General features: G+C 44.3%; 1 protein-coding gene and 1 pseudogene across 3 annotated transcripts in view; both read right to left on the bottom strand.

The window, feature by feature from the left end:
• Window positions 1-9,353, bottom strand: part of LOC146692314 (plasminogen-like) — a 31,004-nt gene extending 21,651 nt beyond the window's left edge. The window contains exons 1-2 of one of the 2 annotated variants that reach the window (XM_085432404.1): window positions 9,082-9,353; window positions 5,960-6,095 (exon numbers count right to left, since the gene is read on the bottom strand). In XM_085432404.1, the coding sequence (XP_085288530.1) occupies window positions 5,960-6,095; window positions 9,082-9,088 (143 nt within the window). In that variant the 5' untranslated portion in view covers window positions 9,089-9,353. Of the gene's footprint in view, window positions 1-5,959; window positions 6,096-8,768; window positions 9,051-9,081 lie in introns of those variants that run through there. The other variant, XM_085432403.1, reaches the window with a different exon arrangement.
• Window positions 9,354-18,803: 9,450 nt separating this feature from the next.
• The window catches only part of LOC146692313 (plasminogen-like), a 28,399-nt pseudogene continuing 23,681 nt past the window's right edge, over window positions 18,804-23,521 (bottom strand). Inside the window, exons 8-13 of the transcript XR_014915332.1 lie at window positions 22,525-22,682; window positions 22,178-22,246; window positions 21,938-22,078; window positions 21,749-21,855; window positions 21,065-21,201; window positions 18,804-19,547 (exon numbers count right to left, since the gene is read on the bottom strand). The product of XR_014915332.1 is annotated as a plasminogen-like (transcript). The remainder of the gene's footprint in view (window positions 19,548-21,064; window positions 21,202-21,748; window positions 21,856-21,937; window positions 22,079-22,177; window positions 22,247-22,524; window positions 22,683-23,521) is intronic.

Here is a 23,521-nt window from a genome sequence, read left to right as displayed (position 1 = left end):
GATTTTAATGAATACACGCGTGGGAAGACCACTGTACGCAGACAGGAATTAATCTTCGACTTAATCAAAGCATACACAGATTTTTATAGCATCAGGGTTTGAATTAATGACGCCCCTTCATACGTCACAGACAGAATATATACATACGTCAAATCAAAACCACAATGACTTTTAACACAGTTTAAAAGAACGTTGTCTTCTATCTTCATGGCCGGTACTTCCTGTCACTGCCGGATGCTCTCTTGTCATCTTGACACCTCAGCAGCAGTTCTGCGACAAACTGCTCTTTTGCAACCCCAAGCAAAACATGATTAAACTTCCACCTATAAATGATTCTCTCTAACTGAGTGTGTGTGTGTCTATGTCGTCCTCAAATGCTCTCTCAATTCACCCGTTGCACTTCTGACCTTTTACCAGACCAGAGGCTCATCCTTATGTGTAATAACCTAACTGAAACTACATGTACTATGTTGAATAAATGTTTTAATCAAGAACCTCTACTAAGAGCTTAGTAAAAGAATATAAAAGTATAACAGACAATTTGAATAACCTAGTAATTCAAATAGCCTCATCTAACCTGCTCCTCAGAATAACTTAGACTCTGCTTTCACTTCTGCAAACTCTCTGCAACTTCCGGTCAACTCCTGCAACTTAGTCTTTCTGAAAGACACACACACTGTTTAAACCTCTGAATACAATATCGATGCTGCAGATTATATTATTAATGCAATGGTAATGATGATGATTATTTAACAATAGCAGTAAAATAATTTCCCTGCTCCACAGCGTGAACCATGTCGGGCCCTGGTGCTGTCCAACTCTTCATACTGGAGACCCTTTCTTGGATATCTGCCACTGTGATGGTTACTGGACCCTGTTGAGGGAGGTTGTTGTGGTCTGCCCTCAGATCAACTAGCCACTGAGCATTGCCGTTATGGGTTGCGTCCTTCTCCTATATGCTCTTCCAGTATTGCTCCGTCTCCAGCCTTGGTGGTGCTGTTCTCTTATTATTATTGTTCCCTTGCCACTGAGAGTACACCTTTGCTGGTTCTGTGGAGAACAGCTGGTTTATTCTCCTGCCTTCTATCTCTCTGGTGTACCTCCTCAAGCGGCTGGCCAAGGCTGTGAGTCTTTGCTTGGCAGTTTCCAAGGCCTCAGGTATGGACAGCTTGCTGTATTTCTTATGCACCTTCTTTGTCGCACCTTTCTGCAACTCCGTTAGTTTGCTAACCTCCCTCCGTGCTACTTTGATCTTGCCCTCTAGCCTCCTCCATGGAGGGTACTGCCCCTTGTAGCTGTTCAACTTGTAGCCAAGCATCTCACTGATCACTGCTGCCGTATTGTAGATCAGCTTGTTAGTGTCGGTAATCGTGGTTGTAGGTATTGTCCATAGTGCTGGATTAACATCATCTAGCAGACCTTCTGAGGGTACTTTACGTAATCTTGGTAACCGGCTACGGGGGATCCAGGTTTCAAGCTTGGCCATGATCCTATTTTTCAGGTCAGTTCCTCTCGCACTCAACGATCCTTCTCCTATCGCACTTGGGGCTATGTACCCAATCTCGGGTGGGGGTGATGATATCTCCCCCCTGACCTGGCGTCCTGACTCCTCCTTGCCGTAGAATTAGTGTTGTACCTCGTCAATCTCTAGCTGTGATATATATATATATATATATATATGTATATGTATGCATGCATATATATATATATATATATATATGTATAGATGCCCCAGAGACAATCCAGCACATAACAGCAGGGTGGAAGACAGGCTAGCAGGCAAGGCATACATGGAACGCCATAACCAAGTGGCCGGCATAGTGTACAGGAACATCTGTGCCGAGTATAATCTGGAAGTCCCGAGGTCAAAATGGGAGATGCCCCCAAGGGTGGTGGAGAATGACCGAGCTAAGATCCTGTGGGACTTCCAGATACAGACGGACAAAATGGTGGTGGCTAACCAACCAGACATAGTGGTGGTAGACAAACAGAAGAAGACGGCCGTAGTGATCGATGTAGCGGTTCCGAATGACAGCAATATGAGGAAGAAGGAACACGAGAAGCTGGAGAAATACCAAGGGCTCAGAGAAGAGCTCGAGAGGATGTGGAGGGTGAAGGTAACGGTGGTCCCCGTGGTAATCGGAGCACTAGGTGCGGTGACTCCCAAGCTAGGCGAGTGGCTCCAGCAGATCCCGGGAACAACATCGGAGATCTCTCTCCAGAAGAGCGCAGTCCTGGGAACAGCTAAGATACTGCGCAGGACCCTCAAGCTCCCAGGCCTCTGGTAGAGGACCCGAGCTTGAAGGATAAACCGCCCGCAGGGGCGTGCTGGGTGTTATATATTTTAAAAAAAAAAAGAAAAAAAAAGAAAAAGAAAAAAAAAAAAAAAAAAAAAAAAAATATATATATATATATATATATATATATATATATATATATATATATATATATATATATATATATATATATATATATATATATATATGTATGAATATTGTGCAAAAGAAATGGCATGTATGTACAATATGGAGTGCGTAAATGTCAACATTTTTTTCGCGTGAACAGCCCATGTGAGATCCTCCACCAGATATACACCTAAGAAGCGGAAGCCGCTCACTCTCTCCACAGCTGCACCGTTGATGGTGATGGGGGTGTGTGCTTCTCTACACCTCAGGAAGTCCACTATCAACTCAAGTCTTGGCACCAGTGTGTCAGGGCGCTGATCTCCTTCCTCTAAGCCGTCTCATCACCTCTGGTGATAAGACCAGAGCGTTCTCACTCCCGAGGCGTAACATGTCGACGTTTTGTCACGTCCCACGGCGTTCCTGAGGAACGCGAAAGGAGACCTTCGGCGTTCTTATGGTACGCGGCGGGTTATGGCTGGAATCCAGTGCAATGACGCTCCCGCGGGAGTAGACGTTCCAGCCCTGTATTCCAGCCCTAAACCTAACCTTATCCCTAGCCCTGACCATAACCTTATTCCTGACCTTAACCAGGACTTTAATGATGTTAAATAGCGTGTTTCTAAGCGATTTGAAGAATAAGAGCGAACATGTGTAGGTTCAGTCCAGACGGTTCTCATATTTCCTCTTTTTCCGAGGTCGTCATTTAGGAACGTGGTGGGTAGACGAAAACGTAATATGGTGACGATTTGTCACCTAGCGTAAAATGTTACGCTTTGGGAGTGAGAACGGGTTGGATAAGACCCACCACTGTTGTGTCGTCCACAAATTTCACAGTGATGTTGGAGTTGCTGTATGGTGAGGGTGGCTGTAGCTCAGGTGGTAGAGCAGATCAGCCACTAATCAGAAGGTCGGTGGTTCGATCCCAGGCCGTCTCCTGGCTCCTTGGGCAAGATACTAACCCCATGTTTGCCTACTGGTGGTGGCCAGAGGGCCTGGTGGCGCCAGTGTCCGGCAGCCTCGCCTCTGTCAGTGCGCCCCAGGGCAGCTGTGGCTACAATGTAGCTTGCCATCGCCTGTGTGTGAATGGGTGAATGACTGAATGTAGTGTGAAGCGCTTTGGGGTCCTTAGGGACTAGAAAAGCGCTATACAAATGCAGGCCATTTACCATTTGCTAGTGGCCGTGCAGTTGTAGGTGTAGTGTGAGTACAGGCGAGGGCTTAGTACACACCCCGACTGGCCGAATGGGGTGCGTAGGAGGGCTTTGTACGCATCCAGGAAGGAGGTGTAACAGTGGTCAAGCAGCCGCTCTCCTCGTGTTATGAAGTAAATGTGTTGGTGGAGTTTTGGTAAAACTTTCTTCAGGTTTTCTTTGTTAAAGTCCCCGGTTGTGATAAATGCCATCTCTGGGTGCATGGTTTTCTGGCTGCTAATCGCACTGTACAGTCCCATCATTGGCCAGTCAGCCTCGGTTTGTGGGGGAATGTAAACAGCCGTAATAATGACTGCTGTAAATTCCCTCGGTAGCCAGAATGGCTGGCACTTAATGATCAAGTACTCATCAGGATTATACAGCTCATGTGGGAACTATAGATGAGGAGAAAGCCAACATTCACAGTTACCAAGAAGCACCTAGTTGTTCAGTTTAACCCTTTAAGACCTCCAATAGAACCAGAGCTTACTTTATATTTTTACATGCTGTAGTGCCATTTTTGGGAGCATTTCAAGTTGCTATACATTAATACAACTGTTATATCCCATATTTTAATAATATGTATGCATTAAGTCCATAGTAACTACATTAATTGCAAAAAAGTGCAATAAACCAAAAAAATTGAAAATCGTTTTTGTTTTTTTTACATAAATTTCTACTTGAAGAAATTTAAGAGGTTTATCACTTAAAACTTTAAATACAAAAAAGTTGCAAAAAATAGTTTACAACAACAGGAAATTTATTTTGAGTATTTTCATAGTTTTATTTTTGAGATACACCAATTTTTATATACTGCAGGAAAAACGAAAAACAATCCTATGATGCAAATTTGCAAAGAAAACAGCATGTGCATCAAAATAAACTATTTCCAGCAGTGCAATTCGAGTTCTAAGCATCCCAGAAACTATTCAGAAAAGCATAAAACATAACTCCAGTATAGGCTTTTAAGGCCTACAAATAAAAACTAAATTTTCCGCGAAAATGACATCACTTCCGGTTTCGAGCAGGAAATTACGGACATGCGATCGTTCGCGCTGACGTCTGTTTCGATGTGAGAAGTGTTACGAACAGCTGATCGGATCAGCAAAGCGTGTTTCTGGAATATTATGTTTTTGTTCCTGCAAGCGCTTTTTAAGCAATTTTTGCAAAGCTATATGTGGAAGGAAACCGTGACCTACGACAAGCTGATGGCACAAGATGTAAGTACAACTCGTCCGGTTTCATATGCAAAAAAAATTATTGCGCTAGCTTACGCGGTTCCGGTTCTACAGGGATTTAAAAATAGTTACGCAAAACGGAGCGTGCCTGTTCCGACTGGTTTTAAAGGGTTAATAACATCAAAAGAAGCTATTATCAAAGCTTGAGATCAAGAGTCTAAAGTACAATGGGAACAGCAGTGAGCAGTATGGAAATATTTAGCTAACCCTCGTAGAAGAGAGCAGTGAATCCTAACTAAATGTTGCCCAGCCACCTGCAATGGCAGATGCATCTACTGAATTGAGAAAATATGTAACTAAGGTAGCCACCCAAGCAAACGCACGAGTCTCCTGGCTAACAGTCCCATCAGAGGAGATGCTTGCAGATGTAAACAACTGAAAAATACTGAAAGAACATCTGTGAGAAAGAGGTGTCACACCACACCAATACCAAGTGGCTGGTGGACTTAGAATAAGACCAGACCACAGCAACTTTCTATGGAAGGTTGCTGTGGCATAGCAACTATACTGAGTAGAAACATGCGTCAATACACAAGAATAGCTCAGAAAGGCATTGGAAATACAACAGACAGCAAAAGCATCAGCTCCTTGTTTATAGAGCTGCAACACAGGACTTTACAACTACGCAGACCACGCTGAGCACCGCCTTGACAACCTACAATTCAATTCTTCACACATCCATATTAGAGTGCCTGGACTATACAAGGCATAATGGTAGGAATAAGATCCCACTTATTGATACATAAGCCTTACTGGTCATCAGATTCCCAGTGTGAACAATAAAGAAAGAAAGGAAAGAGTGTATGGGTTAGTTAGTGTCAGAGCCACAATTTGAATCATGGAGCATCGACAAAAACAGCTGAAGATAGATGATGATAAGGAACAATTGTGATAGATGTGGCAATCCCAGTGCAGAGCAACATCAGGAAGAACGAGCACAAGGAAACAGAAAACTACCAGGAGCTAAAGGAACAACTGGAGCAGATGTGGAGGGTAAAATGCGGCCCTATGGATAATGGCAGGACTAGGAGCTATAAATGGAAACATTTTTATTTGTATATACATACCGTTTGTATATACATGCAACATTTTGATTCACAGAACGTAATGTGAGATGTGAACTTACTTGCATGTGAAAGATGTTTCAGTGTTACATTTGGTGGCACAGTCAGCCACAGTATTAACTGAATACGTTAGTTTGTTCAGTGAGAGAATCCATGCACCTTCAGTTTTGGAGTAGCCCTCCACGTCATTGCCACCAACTGCAATCAGTCACATCCAAAAAAAACCAATTACTTCATGTATTTCCTGGTCAGAAGTGACTGCCATAGGAAATGAATGGGAACCCAAAAGCTAAATTTTCTAATCTTTTATTTAGCAGACCAAGTATTGGATATGAGGAGTAAAGTGAAATACTTAGGTCATATCTTAAAAAATGATCTCTGTGATGATGATGATGCGAAACCCCAGCATTGTAAGTTGCACATGCAAGCTAATATAAGGCCACCTAAATTTTACATGTTAAAAGAGCCATTTTCAAGCCTATTGTGCCTATGGCTCATTTGTGGTGTAATTATATCAAAGTCATAATGAAAAAAAAACCGCTGGTGGCTTTTCAGGATGCATTTAAAATTTTCCTTAAACTTCCAAGATGGACATCTGCAAGTCAAGTGTTTGTCGTGAGTAACGTCCCAGCTTTTCGTGCCTTACTGAGGAACTATATGTACAAATTTATGTGCTGTTTGAATGAGTCAAGAAATTCAATAGTAAGAGCTGTGACACTTATAACACATGGCGACACAACTGTAGTTCAAGTTTTTATGAACATTGCAATAAGTGTCCTTATATTTGTGAGTTTTGTCTTTGTTTTTTTATAATATGGAGGAATTTTGTCTGAAATATATATATTTATATAAAAATTCCCCCTTCGCCCCTGTGGACGGTCTATCCTTCAAGCTCAGGTCCTCCATCAGAGCCTGGGAGCTTGAGAGTCCTGCGCAGTATCTTAGCTGTTTCTAGGACTGGAAAAAAAGCACCGAAATAAAGCACCGAAATGTGCGTTGCTTGTCGGTCTGGTTACTACCGTTTATGTCAGAACACCGGTACCCATCCGTAGCCATGATTAGTGCCTCTGTGCTGTCTTTCTTTGTCCAGCCACTGGTAGGATTTCTGGATGTCAGCCACCTCCTCTATCTGCTGGTGGTACATACAGTGCAAGAGCCTGTCCTTCCATTATGGTCCCTTCTCTTCCTCTTCTTTCTTGGGTTTCGGTGCTCAAGGTATTCAGTGAACACGCGGATCTTGTTCTTACCATTGAGCTGACTTCTCTGCAGGTACTTGGTGGTTGCAGTTTTCCTAGCGGCCTCTTCATGGTTCCCATTTGCCTGCGGGATCCCCAGGTACTTGTAACTGTCCTCTAAATCTGCAAAGTTGCCTTCTGGTAGTTTGATCCCCTCAGTTCTGACTACCTTCCCTCTCTTCGTTATCATCTGACTACACTTCTCCATTCCGACTGACATTCCGATGTCATTGCTGTATATCCTGGTGGTGTGGATCAGTGAATCGATGTCTCTTTCGCTCTTGACATACAGCTTGATGTCATCCATGTACAGGAGATGGCTGACAACTGCTCCATTCTGTAGTCGGTATCCGTAGCCAGTCTTGTTAATGATCTCACTGAGGGGGTTCAGGCCTATGCTATGGGCTTGTAGTTGGCCTCTAGTGTTGTCCTCTACATTCCCATTGAGTTCCTGATGAAGGCTCCTAGGGCCCTGTTGATCTTGTATAGGTCTAGGCAATCCAGGAGGGAATTCCAGGACATATTTTAAGAAATCTGCTACTGCTAAATTTGGGGGATTAACAGTATCACAGGGAAACATAAGGGTGGAAGGGATCACAACCAGCACCTCAAAAGCTCAAAGATTCTTATTTTTTAGATCAAGATAAAACACTTTTAGACTCCCACATCAAGAGTGCTGTTGGATTTCTCATCTGTTGTTATTAGATACATTTCATTACAAGTCTAGCAGTTCTCATAAGAGCAAAACACAAATGCTGTCAAGACTTATTTTTCCATCAAGATTTTTTTTCCTTTGCCACCTTGCACAGAAGTTAAGACAGCAGGTAAATAAAATATTTTACTGAACAGTTATCCAATATGAAGGCATATCAATGTATATTCAAGGAAGTAATTAGAATTTCGACTTGTTTTAACCCAACAGGCCGGTGTGTAAAAGTAGTTATTAAAAGCAGAGGAGATATTGTAGCGCTGTCCTTTTTGTTATGTACCCAAATGTTACATTTTTAAAGACAGTATATATTCTTTGTCAATAAGCAGGTTTTGTCCAGTCAGTCAAGGTTGCTGATTAGAGGGTTTATCGGGAAATCGTGTAGCCAAACAATCCATTTTACGTCATCTGACTAAAAGGAACCAGTATACGGGCTCCAACATGGTTACCAAATCATCCAACACACTGTTTTAGGTCTTTATAAACTACACTACACAGAATTATCCTAAATTACTTTAACGTAAGCTTACATTTATCAAATTCCATTAATTATTCAAATCTAGACTAAAGGTATAGCTTTGAATGTGCTGATGTGGTCTGTCATGACCCATTTAGACCTGAGACTGTGAGAAAAAATGTGTCTCTGTGCTTCTTATTTTGTTGAGTTATTTCTAGCATATGTAATGTAAAAAAAAAGAAAAGTGTTAGTGTTATTGTTGTATTCTGCATTATAAGAATTTAGCACTTGAAACGCATCCATTATTACCATTTAAACTAAATGCTAAAAAAAAGAAGCCAACCCCCCCCCCCCCCCCCCCACACACACACACACACACACCTTGTTTGCTTTTTTAAATGTAAGAAAACAGCTGAACAAATAAGAAGAAAAATCATCTTTACATGCCCTATAGTAGTTGTACTACTTACCAGTGGAGATCAAGGCTCCCAGGATGAAAGCTGCTGTGTGCAGGCCCATGGTGAGACCCTAAAACTAGCAGTTCATCATCGACTTACTCAAAGAGACACCTTGTGGTATATTATTGGGCTTCTTTTAGCATGTTGGGGGGACAAATAGGGCAATTCACTTACGTGTTAATCATTGTCCCAACAAGGACAGCAAAAGCACTGCCAATCAAAATCCTTGTTTATGAGCGCCAGCAAAATCATTGCATCACAAAAAAAAGCACAGCGTTTCATTCTCAATTATGTGTGACATATTGTTAAATATTTTCAGCTGTACCTGTCATGGTCCTGGGTCGGTGACCCAGCGCTTTTTGTTCGTTATCATTTTCTTGATGATGATTGTTGAAGTTCTATGTGTTATATTCAGTCTGCCTCTGAGTCCGCGTCTGTATCTGTCTGTCTATGGTGTCACCCCATCTGTTTGTGAATCTGTCTGTTTAGTTCAATGTCTTGTCTGGTTCCATGTGTCTGAGTTTCCTGTTTTATTGTGAAGGTCTGTGTCATATGTGAGTGTGCTCAGTTTACGTTTCCCCTGTCCCGTCAGCTCAGATTCCTCCCAGCTGTGTTGCCCTCCTGCCTCTCATCCCCTGATTACTGGTGTGTGTATTTAAGCCCTGTGTGTTCTCCTGCCTGTTGCCGGTTCGTCTGTGTAACGCCGTGTCAGTCTGTTACCCTGTGTTCCACGGTGTCCTGTTCCTCGTCTGCGTCTCTCTGCTTCTCATCCCGTTGTCATATGCTCCCAGGTCTGTTATTTTTAGTTCTCCCAGTTTAGGTGTCTTTAGTTATTTGTTATGCCCCACTGTTTGTTTGCCACTACACCTCTGTAAATAAAACCACCGGTATCTCATCCACTGCCTGCATCTTGGGTCCTTCTTCCAACTCCACACGGCTCGCCTCGGCAGCCGTGACAGTACGAACCGGCCACAATGGACCCAGCAGCATCCAACCCGCCCGAGGAGCTCCGGGAGGATATTATTTATTCTGTGGACTGTTTAATTAATTTATGGCTGGGGCATGAGGAGAAGGGATTCCGCCAAGCCATAGCTAATCGATTGGAGCGACTGGTTTCCGGTCTCCCCTGGCTGTTCGGCTCACTCCACCCACTTGTTCAGAATTTCTTTCTGAACGAGCTGCACCTTCACCCCCCTACCATTCGTCTGCTCAGCCCACCGGAGGATATGCAGTCCGAACTGCCGGATGTGAAGTTACCCGGCCTGTCAGAGCGTTCTCCGAGGAGGAAGCAACGTTCGCATCATAGGCGTCTCACCCCACAGCCGGGTGGTGGGACTTCAGAACCGCCGGCTGTGGTGAGTGAAAAAGACATTCTTTCTGTTTCACCAGACTTTGGGACTGTTAATTCCGGGGCTGTGTTTATTCAGTTAGCCGCCCGGCCTCAAGCTCAGTTAGCCGCCCGGCCTCAAGCTCAGTTAGCCGCCCGGCCTCAAGCTCAGTTAGCCGCCCGGCCTCAAGCTCAGTCGCCACCTCCACCACGTTCAGTCTCACAGTCCATAGCTCAATTACAGTCACAGCGGACTTATTACAAACCATGCTACAATCCATAGCAACTGTAGCTCAGTTGGCAGAAGAATCATCAGCTTTATCCTCCGTTCAGTCTCCAACTTCACCACCGTTGTCATCACAACCATTATGTCAGTCACCTTCAGTTCAGCCTCCTGTCCAGCAGCCACCAGCCCTGCATCCTGTGTCAGTTGCTTCACCTGTAAAACAATACAAGTCAATTCTACCCGAAAGACACTATTCCTCGCCCATCCATTCCAAGCAGAGAGACAAATCTAATAATAATGTCAACATTCCTCAAAGGCTGGCCAGTTCTGAGACTGAGATGCACTCCAGGGCCTCCCCAGAGGCTGGGTTTCAGTCCCCATCAGACTCTGGACCCCTGGAGTTTAAGAAGCCAGCTGAGGACTGCACCCGGCTGTTGCTGCCTGAGCAGGGTCAATGCTCTGCGCAGCTGCAGGCCGCTATGTGTTTGCCAGAGGCCCGTGTGCCTGCTGGTCCTGTTCTGTCCCTGCCAGAGGCCCGTGTGCCTGCTGGTCCTGTTCTGTCCCTGCCAGAGGCCCGTGTGCCTGCTGGTCTTGTTCTGTCCCTGCCAGAGGCCCGTGTGCCTGCTGGTTCTGTTGCGTTCCTACTCACACTCTCATTACACATACATATAGGATCTTGGGGGTGGGCACGATACACGGAATCCAAAGTACCATCAGGGTGTACACCCCACCCCTGGCGTCATTGCCCACCTCTCAATGATAAATACACGTAGACATTGAGGGCCAGCAGGAGGGACCATGCGCTTACCTGCTGCTCTCTGGCAGGTAGCTCCATGCCCTCCTGGGTTTTAAATGCACCTTAGAACACACATGCATCAACACTACAATGAGCGGGTGGAGGGAGGTTTGGAGTCTTCTCTCACCCCCATTCTCTGCGACCTGCTGGAGCGGGGGGGCTAGGAGGAGGAGTTGGCCGTCCGACTGCGGTCTGGAGTGTGGGGCCTCCCTGCTGCTGCGGAGTCGGGGCGGTCTGCCTCCCCCCACCGCAGGGAAAAGGGTAACACCACCTGGGTCTGGGTGCAGTTCCCCCCCCTCCAGGGGCAAGGGTACCTAGACCCGGGGCTTAGAGTACGCTTGGGGAGTGTGATCGTGTGTACAGCGTCTCTTTATGTCTGTCTCCACGTTGGTTGAGTGTGGAGTAAGTGTATATGAGAGCATGAGGGTGGGAATGGATGTTTGTATATGTGTGTGCCTGTATTTCTGTGTCTATATGTCAGGTTGGGTGTCAGGCGCCACCTCTCTGGGGACATCTTAGGCCCTCCAAGGTATGGAGGCCTATCTCCCCCTACCACCACTTCCCCTGCCAGTGGCGGACTCCCTCAGACGTCGGTGCGTTGGTGGTTCTTTGTGTCCGGGGATGGGCGTCCAGGTACACACCGGCTCACTCCTTGGCGGCCGCTTATCGGGGCCTGGAGCCTGGGGCTTGCTCGGGCCACTTCGGAGGTGGGGTGCCCCCGGCCTCTCGGCCTGGGGCTCGGTCACTCAGGCACGGCTGGCTGCCGGCGGAGCTCACGGGCGCGTCACTGCAACTCCCCCTGGCTTCTGCTCCGCGGCTGCTGAGTGAGCCCTCATCTGGGACTCTCCTCAGCTCTTTCTGGGACAGTGGCGCGGCTGCCCCTCTGTTGGTCTTCCTTGGTCTCTTGTGTTCTGGGGGCCTCTGGATGTCTGGAGTTTTGATCTCCTCCATACCTGCTTCATGCCCTGGAGGACGGGGCTGTGGCCCCCCCACACCCTCTAGCAGATCATTACATGAAGGAACCTTTTAAAAAACAAAAAACAAGCGCGTCCATGCTCACAGGTGTACACACGGGTGATCACACCCACAAACTACACCCTTTTTGGCTTCTACCTCAAAGCACACTGTGTTCTGTTGATCTTATGTGCTGCACAATAATGTTTAATATTTAGTATTTACTGTCATATTCCCATATATCATTGTGATGTTGTTTATTCTATTACTCTTGTTCTCTTCTGCTTGTTTTCTTTTTTCTTTCTCAGCAGGTGACCCAGGTGATTGATATATGCATTTTTTTTCTTTTTTTCTTCTTTTTTTTCTTTTTCTGCTCATTCTGTTGGTTTTTGGTTTTTGCCCTTCTCCCCCGTCCCTCTTCTCAGCTGTTTCTCTTTCCCTCTTTCTTTCTCCCCTTCTTTCCCCCAGTCAAGTCTGTCCCATGTTCAGTAAGTGAAAATAAAATAAACAATAAAAGGTGAATCAAATGGACCATTATGGCAAGGCTGGGATGGTCAATTTGGTAAAGTAAATCCGTTGGGCATCTTTCTTTGCCTTTAGACAACAATTCTGATGGCAAAAGAGCCAAACGGGACAGGCAAAAAAAAAAAAAAAAAAAAAAAGACTCTGGACCCCTGGAGTTTAAGAAGCCAGCTGAGGACTGCACCCGGCTGTCGCTGCCTGAGCAGGGTCAATGCTCTGCGCAGCTGCAGGCCGCTATGTGTTTGCCAGAGGCCTGTGTGCCTGCTGGTCCTGTTCTGTCCCTGCCAGAGGCCCGTGTGCCTGCTGGTCCTGTTGCGTTCCTGCCAGAGGTCTCCGCACCTGCTGGTTCTGTTCTGTCCCTGCCAGAGGCCCGTGTGCCTGCTGGTTCTGTTGCGTTCCTGCCAGAGGCCCGTGGGCCTGCTGGTTCTGTTGCGTTCCTGCCAGAGGCCCGTGTGCCTGCTGGTTCTGATGCGTTCCTGCCAGAGGTCTCCGCACCTGCTGGTTCTGTTCTGTGTGTGCCAGGGGCTCCAGTGCCCACTGGTTCTGAGACTGTTTTTCCTGGGGGGCCTGAGGAGCCCATCCAGCGTCCTGCCTCGTCAGCTGGGGGGCCCGAGCAGCCCGTCCAGCGTCCTGCCTCGTCAGCTGGGGGGCCCGAGGAGCCCGTCCAGCCTTCTGCCTCGTCAGCTGGGGGGCCCGAGCAGCCCGTCCAGCCTTCTGCCTCGTCAGCTGGGGGGCCCGAGGAGCCCGTCCAGCCTTCTGCCTCGTCAGCTGGGGGGCCCGAGGAGCCCGTCCAGCGTCCTGCCTCGTCAGCTGGGGGGCCCGAGGAGCCCGTCCAGCCATCAGCTGCAGTCTCATCACCAGCTGCAGTCTCATCACCAGCTGCAGTCTCATCACCAGCTGCAGTCTCATCACCTGCTGCAGCTTCATCATCCTCGCCTGCTGCAGCTTCATCATCCACGCCTGCTGCAGCTTCATCGTCCTTGCCTGCTGCGGCCTCAGAGTCTTCGGCCTCGCCTGGTCCAGCCCACGTGTCTTCGGCCTCGCCTGGTCCGGTTTCAGCATCTGCTTCAGCATCCTCCTCGCCTGGTCCAGCGTCTGCTTTGGCTTCATCCGCTTCGCCTGGTCCAGCCACTGCTTCATCCTCGTCTGGTCCAGCCACTGCTTCATCCTCGTCTGGTCCAGCCTCCGTGTCTTCATCCTCGTCTGGTCCAGCCTCCATGTCCTCATCAGCATCGCCTGGTCCGGCCTCAGCTTCAGCATCCTCATCAGCTGCATCGCCTGGTCCAGCTTCAGCATCCTCATCAGCTGCTTCACCTGGCCCAGCTTCAGCATCCTCATCAGCTGCTTCGCCTGGTCCAGCTTCAGCATCCTCATCAGCTGCTTCGCCCGGTCCAGCCTCCGCTTCTGCTTCAGCCTCGCCTGGTCCAGCCTCCGCTTCTGCTTCAGCCTCGCCTGGTCCAGCCTCCGCTGCTGCTTCAGCCTCGCCTGGTACTGCGCAGCCTTCTGGTCCCCAGCTGCCGCCTCGACATCGTCGGTCATCTGCCAGGCCGCATGTTGGGCGTCTTCGCCACCGTGGCCGGCCTCCGGACTTGCATTGTCGCCGCTGTTGCCGTCCGCACGGTCGGCCCCCGGACTTGTTTCCACGCCGCTGTTGCCGTCTGCACGGTCGGCCCCCGGACTTGTTTCCACGCCGCTGTTGCCATCCGCACGGTCGGCCCCCGGACTTGTTTCCACGCCACTGCCTACTGCGTGGCCGGTATCCGGACCTGCCCCGCTGCTGTTCGCATGGTCGGCCTCCTGAACTTGACCATCTGGGCCTTTTTGGACTTTGTCCCTCCGTCCTGGGCCCCCTCTGCCCGCCCTGGTCGGGTCGTTTTCTGTTTTGTTTTGGTTTGTGTTTCTGCTGGGCTGTCTGGTGCCAGCCCTTGAGGGGGGGGTACTGTCATGGTCCTGGGTTGGTGACCCAGCGCTTTTTGTTCGTTATCATTTTCTTGATGATGATTGTTGAAGTTCTATGTGTTATATTCAGTCTGCCTCTGAGTCCGCGTTTGTATCTGTCTGTCTATGGTGTCACCCCATCTGTTTGTGAATCTGTCTGTTTAGTTCAATGTCTTGTCTGGTTCCATGTGTCTGAGTTTCCTGTTTTATTGTGAAGGTCTGTGTCATATGTGAGTGTGCTCAGTTTACGTTTCCCCTGTCCCGTCAGCTCAGATTCCTCCCAGCTGTGTTGCCCTCCTGCCTCTCATCCCCTGATTACTGGTGTGTGTATTTAAGCCCTGTGTGTTCTCCTGCCTGTTGCCGGTTCATCTGTGTAACGCCGTGTCAGTCTGTTACCCTGTGTTCCACGGTGTCCTGTTCCTCGTCTGCGTCTCTCTGCTTCTCATCCCGTTGTCATATGCTCTCAGGTCTGTTATTTTTAGTTCTCCCAGTTTAGGTGTCTTTAGTTATTTGTTATGCCCCACTGTTTGTTTGCCACTACACCTCTGTAAATAAAACCACCGGTATCTCATCCACTGCCTGCATCTTGGGTCCTTCTTCCAACTCCACACGGCTCACCTCGGCAGCCGTGACAGTACCAAGTGTTGTTTAATTCCCAGTTTTATTTAGTTATTAAACAACATCGGTTAGAGAGTGGAGAGAGAACTTGGAGGGTTTATCTGTTGTTGGATGTAATGATCAGCCTTCTGCCAATCACATAAGGTTTAAAAAACTACCCCTAAACTCTGACTTCTTTAGATATCATGTGAGAGTTTGTGCCTTCTATTGTATTCCATTATGCTCTTTGTTTTAAGCATATCATTATTTAAGCTTTGAATATGAGCAAAAGATTCCGTTTTAATTCAGTTTAATTTCAATTAGTTCACAGAGTGGATTTTAGTTGTAATGGTTTAGAATTTTTACTTTTATTTTTGCTTATTTTTTTTACTTTTATCTCCATTTGTATTAGTTTGAGTTCATCTGTATGTTTTTATGAAGTTAATATCAATAAGTATTTGTCAGGAGCAAAATTAAACACCTTCTGAAGGCCCTTCATTCACACATAACTAGACATCACATTCTAAATTAAGCTTCACTACCATGTCATGCTTGATGTGTTTGCCAATTGAAGAACATAGACATTAGGGCGACCGTGGCTCAGGGGGTTGGGACTCGCATCTGTAACCGGAAGGTCGCCGGTTCGATCCCTGGGCTCTCTGTCTGGGTTGTTGTGTCCTTGGGCAAGACACTTTACCCTACCAGAGGGGCCGATGGCGTGATATGGTAGCCTTGCTTCTGTCAGTCTGCCCCAGGGCAGCTGTGGCTACAACTGTAGCTTGCCTCCACCAGTGTGTGAATGTGAGAGTGAATGAATAGTGGAATTGTAAAGCGCTTTGAGGTTCTCGAAAAGCGCTATATAAATGCAATCCATTATTATTATTTGTAATACATTTATTTTAGTTTAATGAGTAAACAATATTGCCAAAGTTATTTTTTATTTTTTGAAATTATACTTCAATTTTTAATTTACTCAACAATACTACCCTTTTGTTCCCCTATTTGAGTTTTACTCTTTGGCTTACTGTAATAACTTTTAGTTGAATAATTAAAGTCATCTATAATTATCGTACTGCTCTTCTTGTGTGTGTGCGTCGGTACACAATTCAGCAGCCAGCCAAACTTCATTCAAAAGAATACGGGAGTCAGGATATACAAGGCTAGCCACAAAAGACAAAGATATATTCATGTAATAGGTTATCCTATGCATACATGACATACATGTGGTTAGATTAGCAATATACTCAAACTTAGGCTTTAGAACACAACTCTCGCTAAGTTATCCTTTTCTAGTTGTTGTTTCTGGCTATTGATTTGTTCTCTCCTTTGGTTTATAAATTCCCCTGGACCTGTCCCAGCCCGTGTTTTTCCAGAAGTTTTGATGTGAGTGTTTCGAGTGGTGTGTGGCTGAAGAGGACATCCTTGTGTATGACTGAAGAGGATTAATGTGTGATTTTTCCACCCTAAAGGACCCCTGGATTTCTCCCTCCCCACATTTTTGTAGATAGCCCTTGGTGTGTTTTTCTCTTGTAAATAAACTGTTAAATGTTTTTCTGAGGTCCTGTGCCTGAATCCAGACCCGCTTCTGTGATATCTTAGTCCCTAGTGACAAGTCCATAGTGTTCAATTTTCACTTTTCTTCATTAAGATAAAAAATATAATTATTGTTATATTTTAGAGCATTTTAGTCAAATTCTAGGTATGGTTCCGAGAACAAGTAAAAAAAAACAAATACATACATAAACATCTGGAATTGAGATACTTCTGCAATCACACAACCTTACAGTTTCCCAACCTAACTCCAAAAAGGTTGGGAAACTGTAAATGAAAACAGAACTCAACGATTTCAAATCATTAAATTGACCCATAATTTCTTAACATCCAGAGTATAAAAAAACATATCAAATGTTTAAACTGAGTCCTTTTACTGTTTCATGAGCAATAACTATTAAAATAAACTCCGAACCCATGCTGGAAAAGTAAAAGAAACAGCTGGAAGAACATTTTGTAACTAGTTAAGTAACAGCTCAGTAACATGGTTGGGTATAAAAAGAGTTAGAGTTCCTCTAAAGTAAAGATGGGCAATTGATTGCCAGTCTACTTTATATCTCGTCATCTACTGTACATAGCATCATCAAAAGAGTCCAAGAATCTGCACAAATCTCTGTGAGCAAGGGACAAAGCAAAACATCATATAGGATCGTGGCATCAGAATGCTACCAGGCAGCACTGCATTCAAAACAGGCACGATTCTGTCATTGAAATCACTCCACTGGTTATCAAACACTTGTAGAAATCATTGTCTGTGAGCACAGTTCATCACACCATCCACAATTACAGTTTACAGTACTGGCAGAGTCATGCAAAAGTCGACACATCTGGAAATGCTGCAATCACTGCAGCTTTAAATTGTAAGATAGGGCCTTTACCTTTATGCATAATCACTTATCACTATTACTTTATGCATAAAGTGCCCCAATGAAACTATTGTTGTAATTTGGTATTATAGAAATAAAACTGAATTGAATTGAATTCTCTGGGTCAAAGCTCATTAAAATCCACTCAAGCACAGTGGAAAACATGGATGCTGTGTCATCTGGAATTAAGCAGAGACGGACCATCTGGCTTAGTACTGGTACTTTCAAAAGTCTGCATCTCTGATCGTATGGAGGTGCATCTGTGCTTATGAGTATGCACATCTGGAAAAGCACCATCAGTGATGAAAGGTTTATACTGATTTTACAGCAACATACCTTGGCCTTGCATTTTTCTGAGAGACAATGCTAAGCAGCATACTGCAGCTGTTCCAACAGCATAGCCGTCGAGTAGAAAAGTCCAGTTGCTGAACTGGCCTGACTCCAGTGCAGTGCTTTTAGCAGTTGAAAACATTTGGGACATCATGAAATAAAAACTACAACAAAGAGACCCAGGACTGTGAAGCAACTGTGCGTGCTCCCAACGCGAAACAAATTCTGTTGGGGATGCCTACCTTGGCCTCACCGTTGTGCAAGATACGTTTCATTATATTTTCTAGTCTTTGGCTTGGAAGGAAGTTGGTTTGGAAACATATTTGGCGATGCTTCATCTTCTGCTTTGCATTTGTGTGGGAGCCCTGTCAAAAACCTGTCCATTATGCTAGCAGTGTCCAAGCATTCTTTTTTTATTCATATTGCACACCCCCTAGCTATGTCTTGATGCATGCTCAATCATCCAGGTAAGTAAATCTCCAAAAGTTCATTCTGTCCGTCTGGACCAAGTTTTTAGATGAATAGAATGAACTTTGGGAGACCCCCTAGCAATGGCTCTGTGTCTCCTCGGTTCCTGGTTATTTAGTCCTCCAGTGTAAATGAACATGTATAGCGTTTGTACCTGCACTGAAATGCAACTCATACAAGACCTTGATACTCTTTTGTAATAATAGTAAACTAACAAACTAACCATCAGATCTTGTTGACATTTTGATGAAACCTGTGGACAGAGAGAACCACAAAGGTTGGTATGCAAGCATTAGGTGACCTTAAGTCTCCAAATGCAACTGTGAAACAACACAAATTACTAATACTACACTCCACTACACAATTGCCAAGGTCCCCAGTACTATGGATAGAAGAGTGAAAGGTCTAATCAAGTACACATTTCTGGCATTGAGTAGTGATTGCTCCAAAGTGAAACAATGACTGTTTTGAATACATTTTTATTATTACTAAAATAATGCCAGGTGGTGTTATATGGTGTTACAGTAAAGAATAGACTATGCCATTCATACAAAATATTATTAACTTTGGACATCGAAAGTCAGTGAAATTCAGTTTTCATCCACCCGTCACTGGAATTGTACATAACTCAAAATCAGTCATCACGTTTTTTTAATGACAGTTCCAGGACTGACTACAAACAGTGCTCACATTTAACAGAGCTACAGGACAGAGAGGAGTAGATATCTACATCTTACAGAAAGTAGTGGGTTAATTTTGATTGAACAAAGAAGCTCAACACAACAGTCAGCATTCTCTGTCAGATATGGACGGGGAAGATGGCAGAAGATTGCAGCAAAGGTTTTGGCAGAGGAGAATATTTACGCTGATGGACATCAAAGAAATGGCCCTCTAGTGTTAACAGAAAATGCAAATCAAAGTTGCTAAAACATTAAATATAGGAGGCGTTAACAGCTAATCAGGGAAGAAGAATCACAGTTTTACTGGAGCCATGCTGTTACAGAACACAGTATAGATGTTAAGACATCCTCAACAACCACATTACAGATGATAGCTTTTAGTTGGCTTTGGTTGCATCGATCCAGTCCACAAACTTAGAAACTCGAGCGTAGACACTGGGCATCCTGCCCAACGTACATCACTCAGCCCATGTTGTGACACCCTGAAGGACAAATCTGTTCTGCTCATAACAAACCAGAGGACCACCTCTGTCACCCTACAGGGAGGAAACACAAAATAGATATTAGATAGTGGATACTTTACTATTTTACTCACACAGATCTTTTTGATGGTGTTTAGGTTAACTGATGCTAAAAGCAAGCTAAGAAAGTGTCAGAGTCTGCGTGTGGAGAGAGGAGAGCGGACCCAAACGCAGACAAAATGAAGCGTGGAACATAACTAGATTTTAACGAAAAGGGAGCTGTTCATTGTGGCTGTTAGAAAGGTGCAAAACAAACCTAAAGTGGAAAAACTAAACATGAAAATGAAATCCTGGTATGGATGGGTGGATACCTGGAAACAGGGCGTGAACACAACAGATGACCTGACAGCGGGGACACGAAAGAGTGAGGGAGCGAGAGTGATACGAAGACAGACAAAGTATGTGTCCAAATTCAGGGGCAGCATCCTTCGGAGTCCGCATTTGTAGGCCAATTATGTCACAGCGACGCAACAAAGGCTGTCAAAATTCGAAGCCTCCTCCAAATGGGGCCCTACCTTTTCTCCAGATGTGAAGGACGAGTTGGGTGTATCCTTCGTGGCTGACCATATCCCAGAATTCTTTGCAAGTCAAAGGTTGAAGGAAATTTTGTGTAAAAAATGGCGGACGGTCGAAGCAAAGTGGAAACAAACTTTTAAAAGTAAGTGCCGAGTTTTTATCTCAATAAATATATTGAGCGGAACAAATGTTAGCATAGTGAAAAGTCTTAAAAAGTTAAATTTAGCTAACCTTCAGCTAAGTTACGTGACGTTAGTGATATCGCCACTTAACGTGGCTCGGGTCATATGTTCAGTTCAGTTCAGTTCATTTTTATTTCAAACATTTAAAACATGTGCTTTGGTTAGTTTCTGACGAAGCTGATTTTATAAGAATGTCATGTTTCTGTATCATCTCTCTCCTGTTACAGCCTCTTATCCAAACAATAGCCTGTTTAATATTCTGATATCTTCAACATCTTAAGTAAATTATACTGCACAGTTTTCTCTCCAATAAAAGAATATTTACTGCATCAGTTTGACTCCCATTTTATCTGAAAAGGATCTAATCTTTTCAGTTTATTTTTGGGATATTTTCCATAAATATAACTAAAGCTTTCAGCCAGAGGTCACTGTATATTAATATTTGTCTGTTAGACAGTCACAAGTTATAAATGAAATGAAATAAAATATATACCTTGAATTTTGACTGAAATGTAATATTTGAGACAACTGAGTTAAATTTCACCGAGGATTTTTTTTTTTTCAAAAACTGGTGTATATATAGTAAAATCTATTTAAAATCTATAACAGAAAAAAAAATCTATTTTCTATTTTCTACTGGTGTATATATAGTAAAATCTATTTAAAATCTATAACAGAAAAAAAAATCTATTTTCTAGAAAACTATTAAAAATATCAGGTCACTAAACTGAGGCAATACTGTTATCAAAACAGAGTACACACTGAGACAGACAACAGTGCACAAACAGTTTTATAGAACTTTGCCCAGTTTTTATATCTTTTACTTTGTCATACCTGGCAGCTTGCTTTTCCTCCCTCTGTATTTCCAGGACATATTTCGTGGTCTGCAACTATATCAGTGTCGCGATTACAGATCTTGTTGTCGATCACAGGGAAACCAGTTTCTTCCAGGACGCGTCCACCTCCAATACCTGTCGACACAGCCCTCTGCAATTATTCTCCTCATCATCTAGATAAAATGTATTGTGATATCTTTACTGTGGGAATTGTTTGCGTAATGAATAATGCTGTTATCAGCTCTTTGTGTTTTATATCTAATGCATGCTGGTATTTTTTGAGCCTCTCAAAAGTACATTTTGTCAGAAAAAAAGACCTGTTTAACAAAAAAATGTTCTGCAAATGATTAAACTGATTAAACTGTTGCAATGTTAAGTGAAAGATGGGCTAGAAGACCACCGCCAAGCAGGTGAATGAGAAGGCGACAACAGTTGGTGCATTTATTCGGAAATGGAAGAACCATAAAATAACTGCCTATCTCCCTCCGTCTGGATCTCCACACAAGATCTCACCTCATGGAGTTTCAAGGATAATGAGAACGGTGGGGAACCAGTCCAGTCCAAATAGCCTGGGGTTCAAATCATTTTTCCCTGACTGTATATCTAAAAAGTCTGATTTATTTCTTCTCACTCTGAAACTCTGAATTTTTACAAAGACGCACAAGAGCACACACAAATGTACCTTGAGTCCTACCCCATCCAGTAACATAACACATTGTTCGACCAGGAACTATATAGTCCTTTTTTGGCAGACAAGCCAGCTGCACTTGGTTGTTTATCACCGCAGGTCTGAAAACACACACACACACACACAAAATCAATGGTGTGTGTGTAATCTGATTTCACCTAGGATAATTAGGCCCATACAGACGTTGCTAGTTTGAGCAGAGCAATATTCGATCCATCTGGTCCAGTCATGATTTTCTCAAGCATCCTCACTTGTCTCGATGGCACAGTGGCTCTAAGTGAGTGCATACCCAGCACTACCCTCAAGGCTGAAGGCTGACTGGAGCTGCAGTGTATAATATGTAGAAACAAAGGGAGTAATTAATCAATTTTTGAGTAATTGCAGAATTTGATTTTCAGGTGTTAACGATGACTTTATTCTAACCTCAAGCACAAAGCAGACGTTAAGACCCACTGAGGGTGGATCAGAGTTCCTCCACAGTCGATTCTTTCACTGGTAGAAAGAGAAACAGAGATTTATTTCAGAAGATGTGCAGCATATACAAAAGGGAAAATCGGCAAAAAGTGAATTGACAAATAAAGAAAAATCAGACAATTGACATGTAAATAGGTTTGAATGTAAAAGCTATAAACACTTAAATAAAATACTTAAATTAACTGTTTATCAGCAGTGACATGTTACAGTATTTTATTTCTCAATATCTGCACATTTTGTTGAGGAAATTGAAAGTCCTTTACAAATGAAAGTTGTCTTTGAACATATATACTCACTTGGTCTGGAGGGCAGTTTGCCAGGGCCACGAGTGAGGCTTTGACACACAGCCACTGACCACCATACTACGAAGGCAGCGTTTTGGTTTGATAGCTGGTGTTCCACAATTCAGTTCAACTGCAAAGTAGTCATTATTATTATCATGAATTCTCACAAAAAGAGTGAAGCACGAAAGTTAGTTTGGATTGGTGTTAATTAATAAAAGAGAAGATTTTACAGCCTTGTAAGCCACAAGAAAAATTGTTGGATTGACCAAATTAGATTCTCTTATTTTGAGACGTAACTCAATTTATTCATTTATCTATCATCTCTTTGTTTATTATTTATTTGAGTCACAGAATCAAACTGGAAATAAGTTTTTTGCACGACCTGGATCTGAGGTGATTCTGAGGATCATCTAGAGCATGAATGGAGATTTTAAGGACATTATGAAGCTACCAGAAATGCAAATAAATTGACATACTATTGCCCAATAATAACAAAGATCTTAAATCAGTCTCAGAGAGGATGTGTCACGGTTTGCGGGGGCAAGCCGTGTGGAATATATATAGGACCAAAAGGCGGCAGCTCTGGTGCAGGTGAGTGTTTATTAACAACAAAAATGCAAACAACAAAGGCGCTAGGAACATGAAACTGAAACCTAAACTGGGTAAACTAACACACAAACCAGGAATGACGGTGCAGGGAGGTCCGGGGAAATACATGCAGGGAGACCGAGGGGAAACAACACAGACGAACCAGCAACCACTATGACAGAAGACACAACTTAAATACACTCAGAGAACACAGGGGGATTACATACAGGTGGGGACACAGCTGGGAGTAATTAACATGACGAGACTAGGGAGGCAAACTGAAAACACTCACATAAGACACAGACCTTCACAATAAAACAGGAACTTACACATGAAAGGACACAAACTAAGAAACGCGGACTAGATACAGGAACACACGGGCAGAACAGAGTAAACACTAACCAGAGGAAGAACAGAACCA

This window comes from Copadichromis virginalis, linkage group LG15 (assembly GCF_057382275.1).
Source record: "Copadichromis virginalis isolate Kocher_CV1m ecotype Utaka linkage group LG15, C_Virginalis_male_GT1.1, whole genome shotgun sequence".
NCBI classification, from domain to species: Eukaryota; Metazoa; Chordata; class Actinopteri; order Cichliformes; family Cichlidae; genus Copadichromis; species Copadichromis virginalis.
This window is presented reverse-complemented; position numbering and strand designations above follow the sequence as displayed.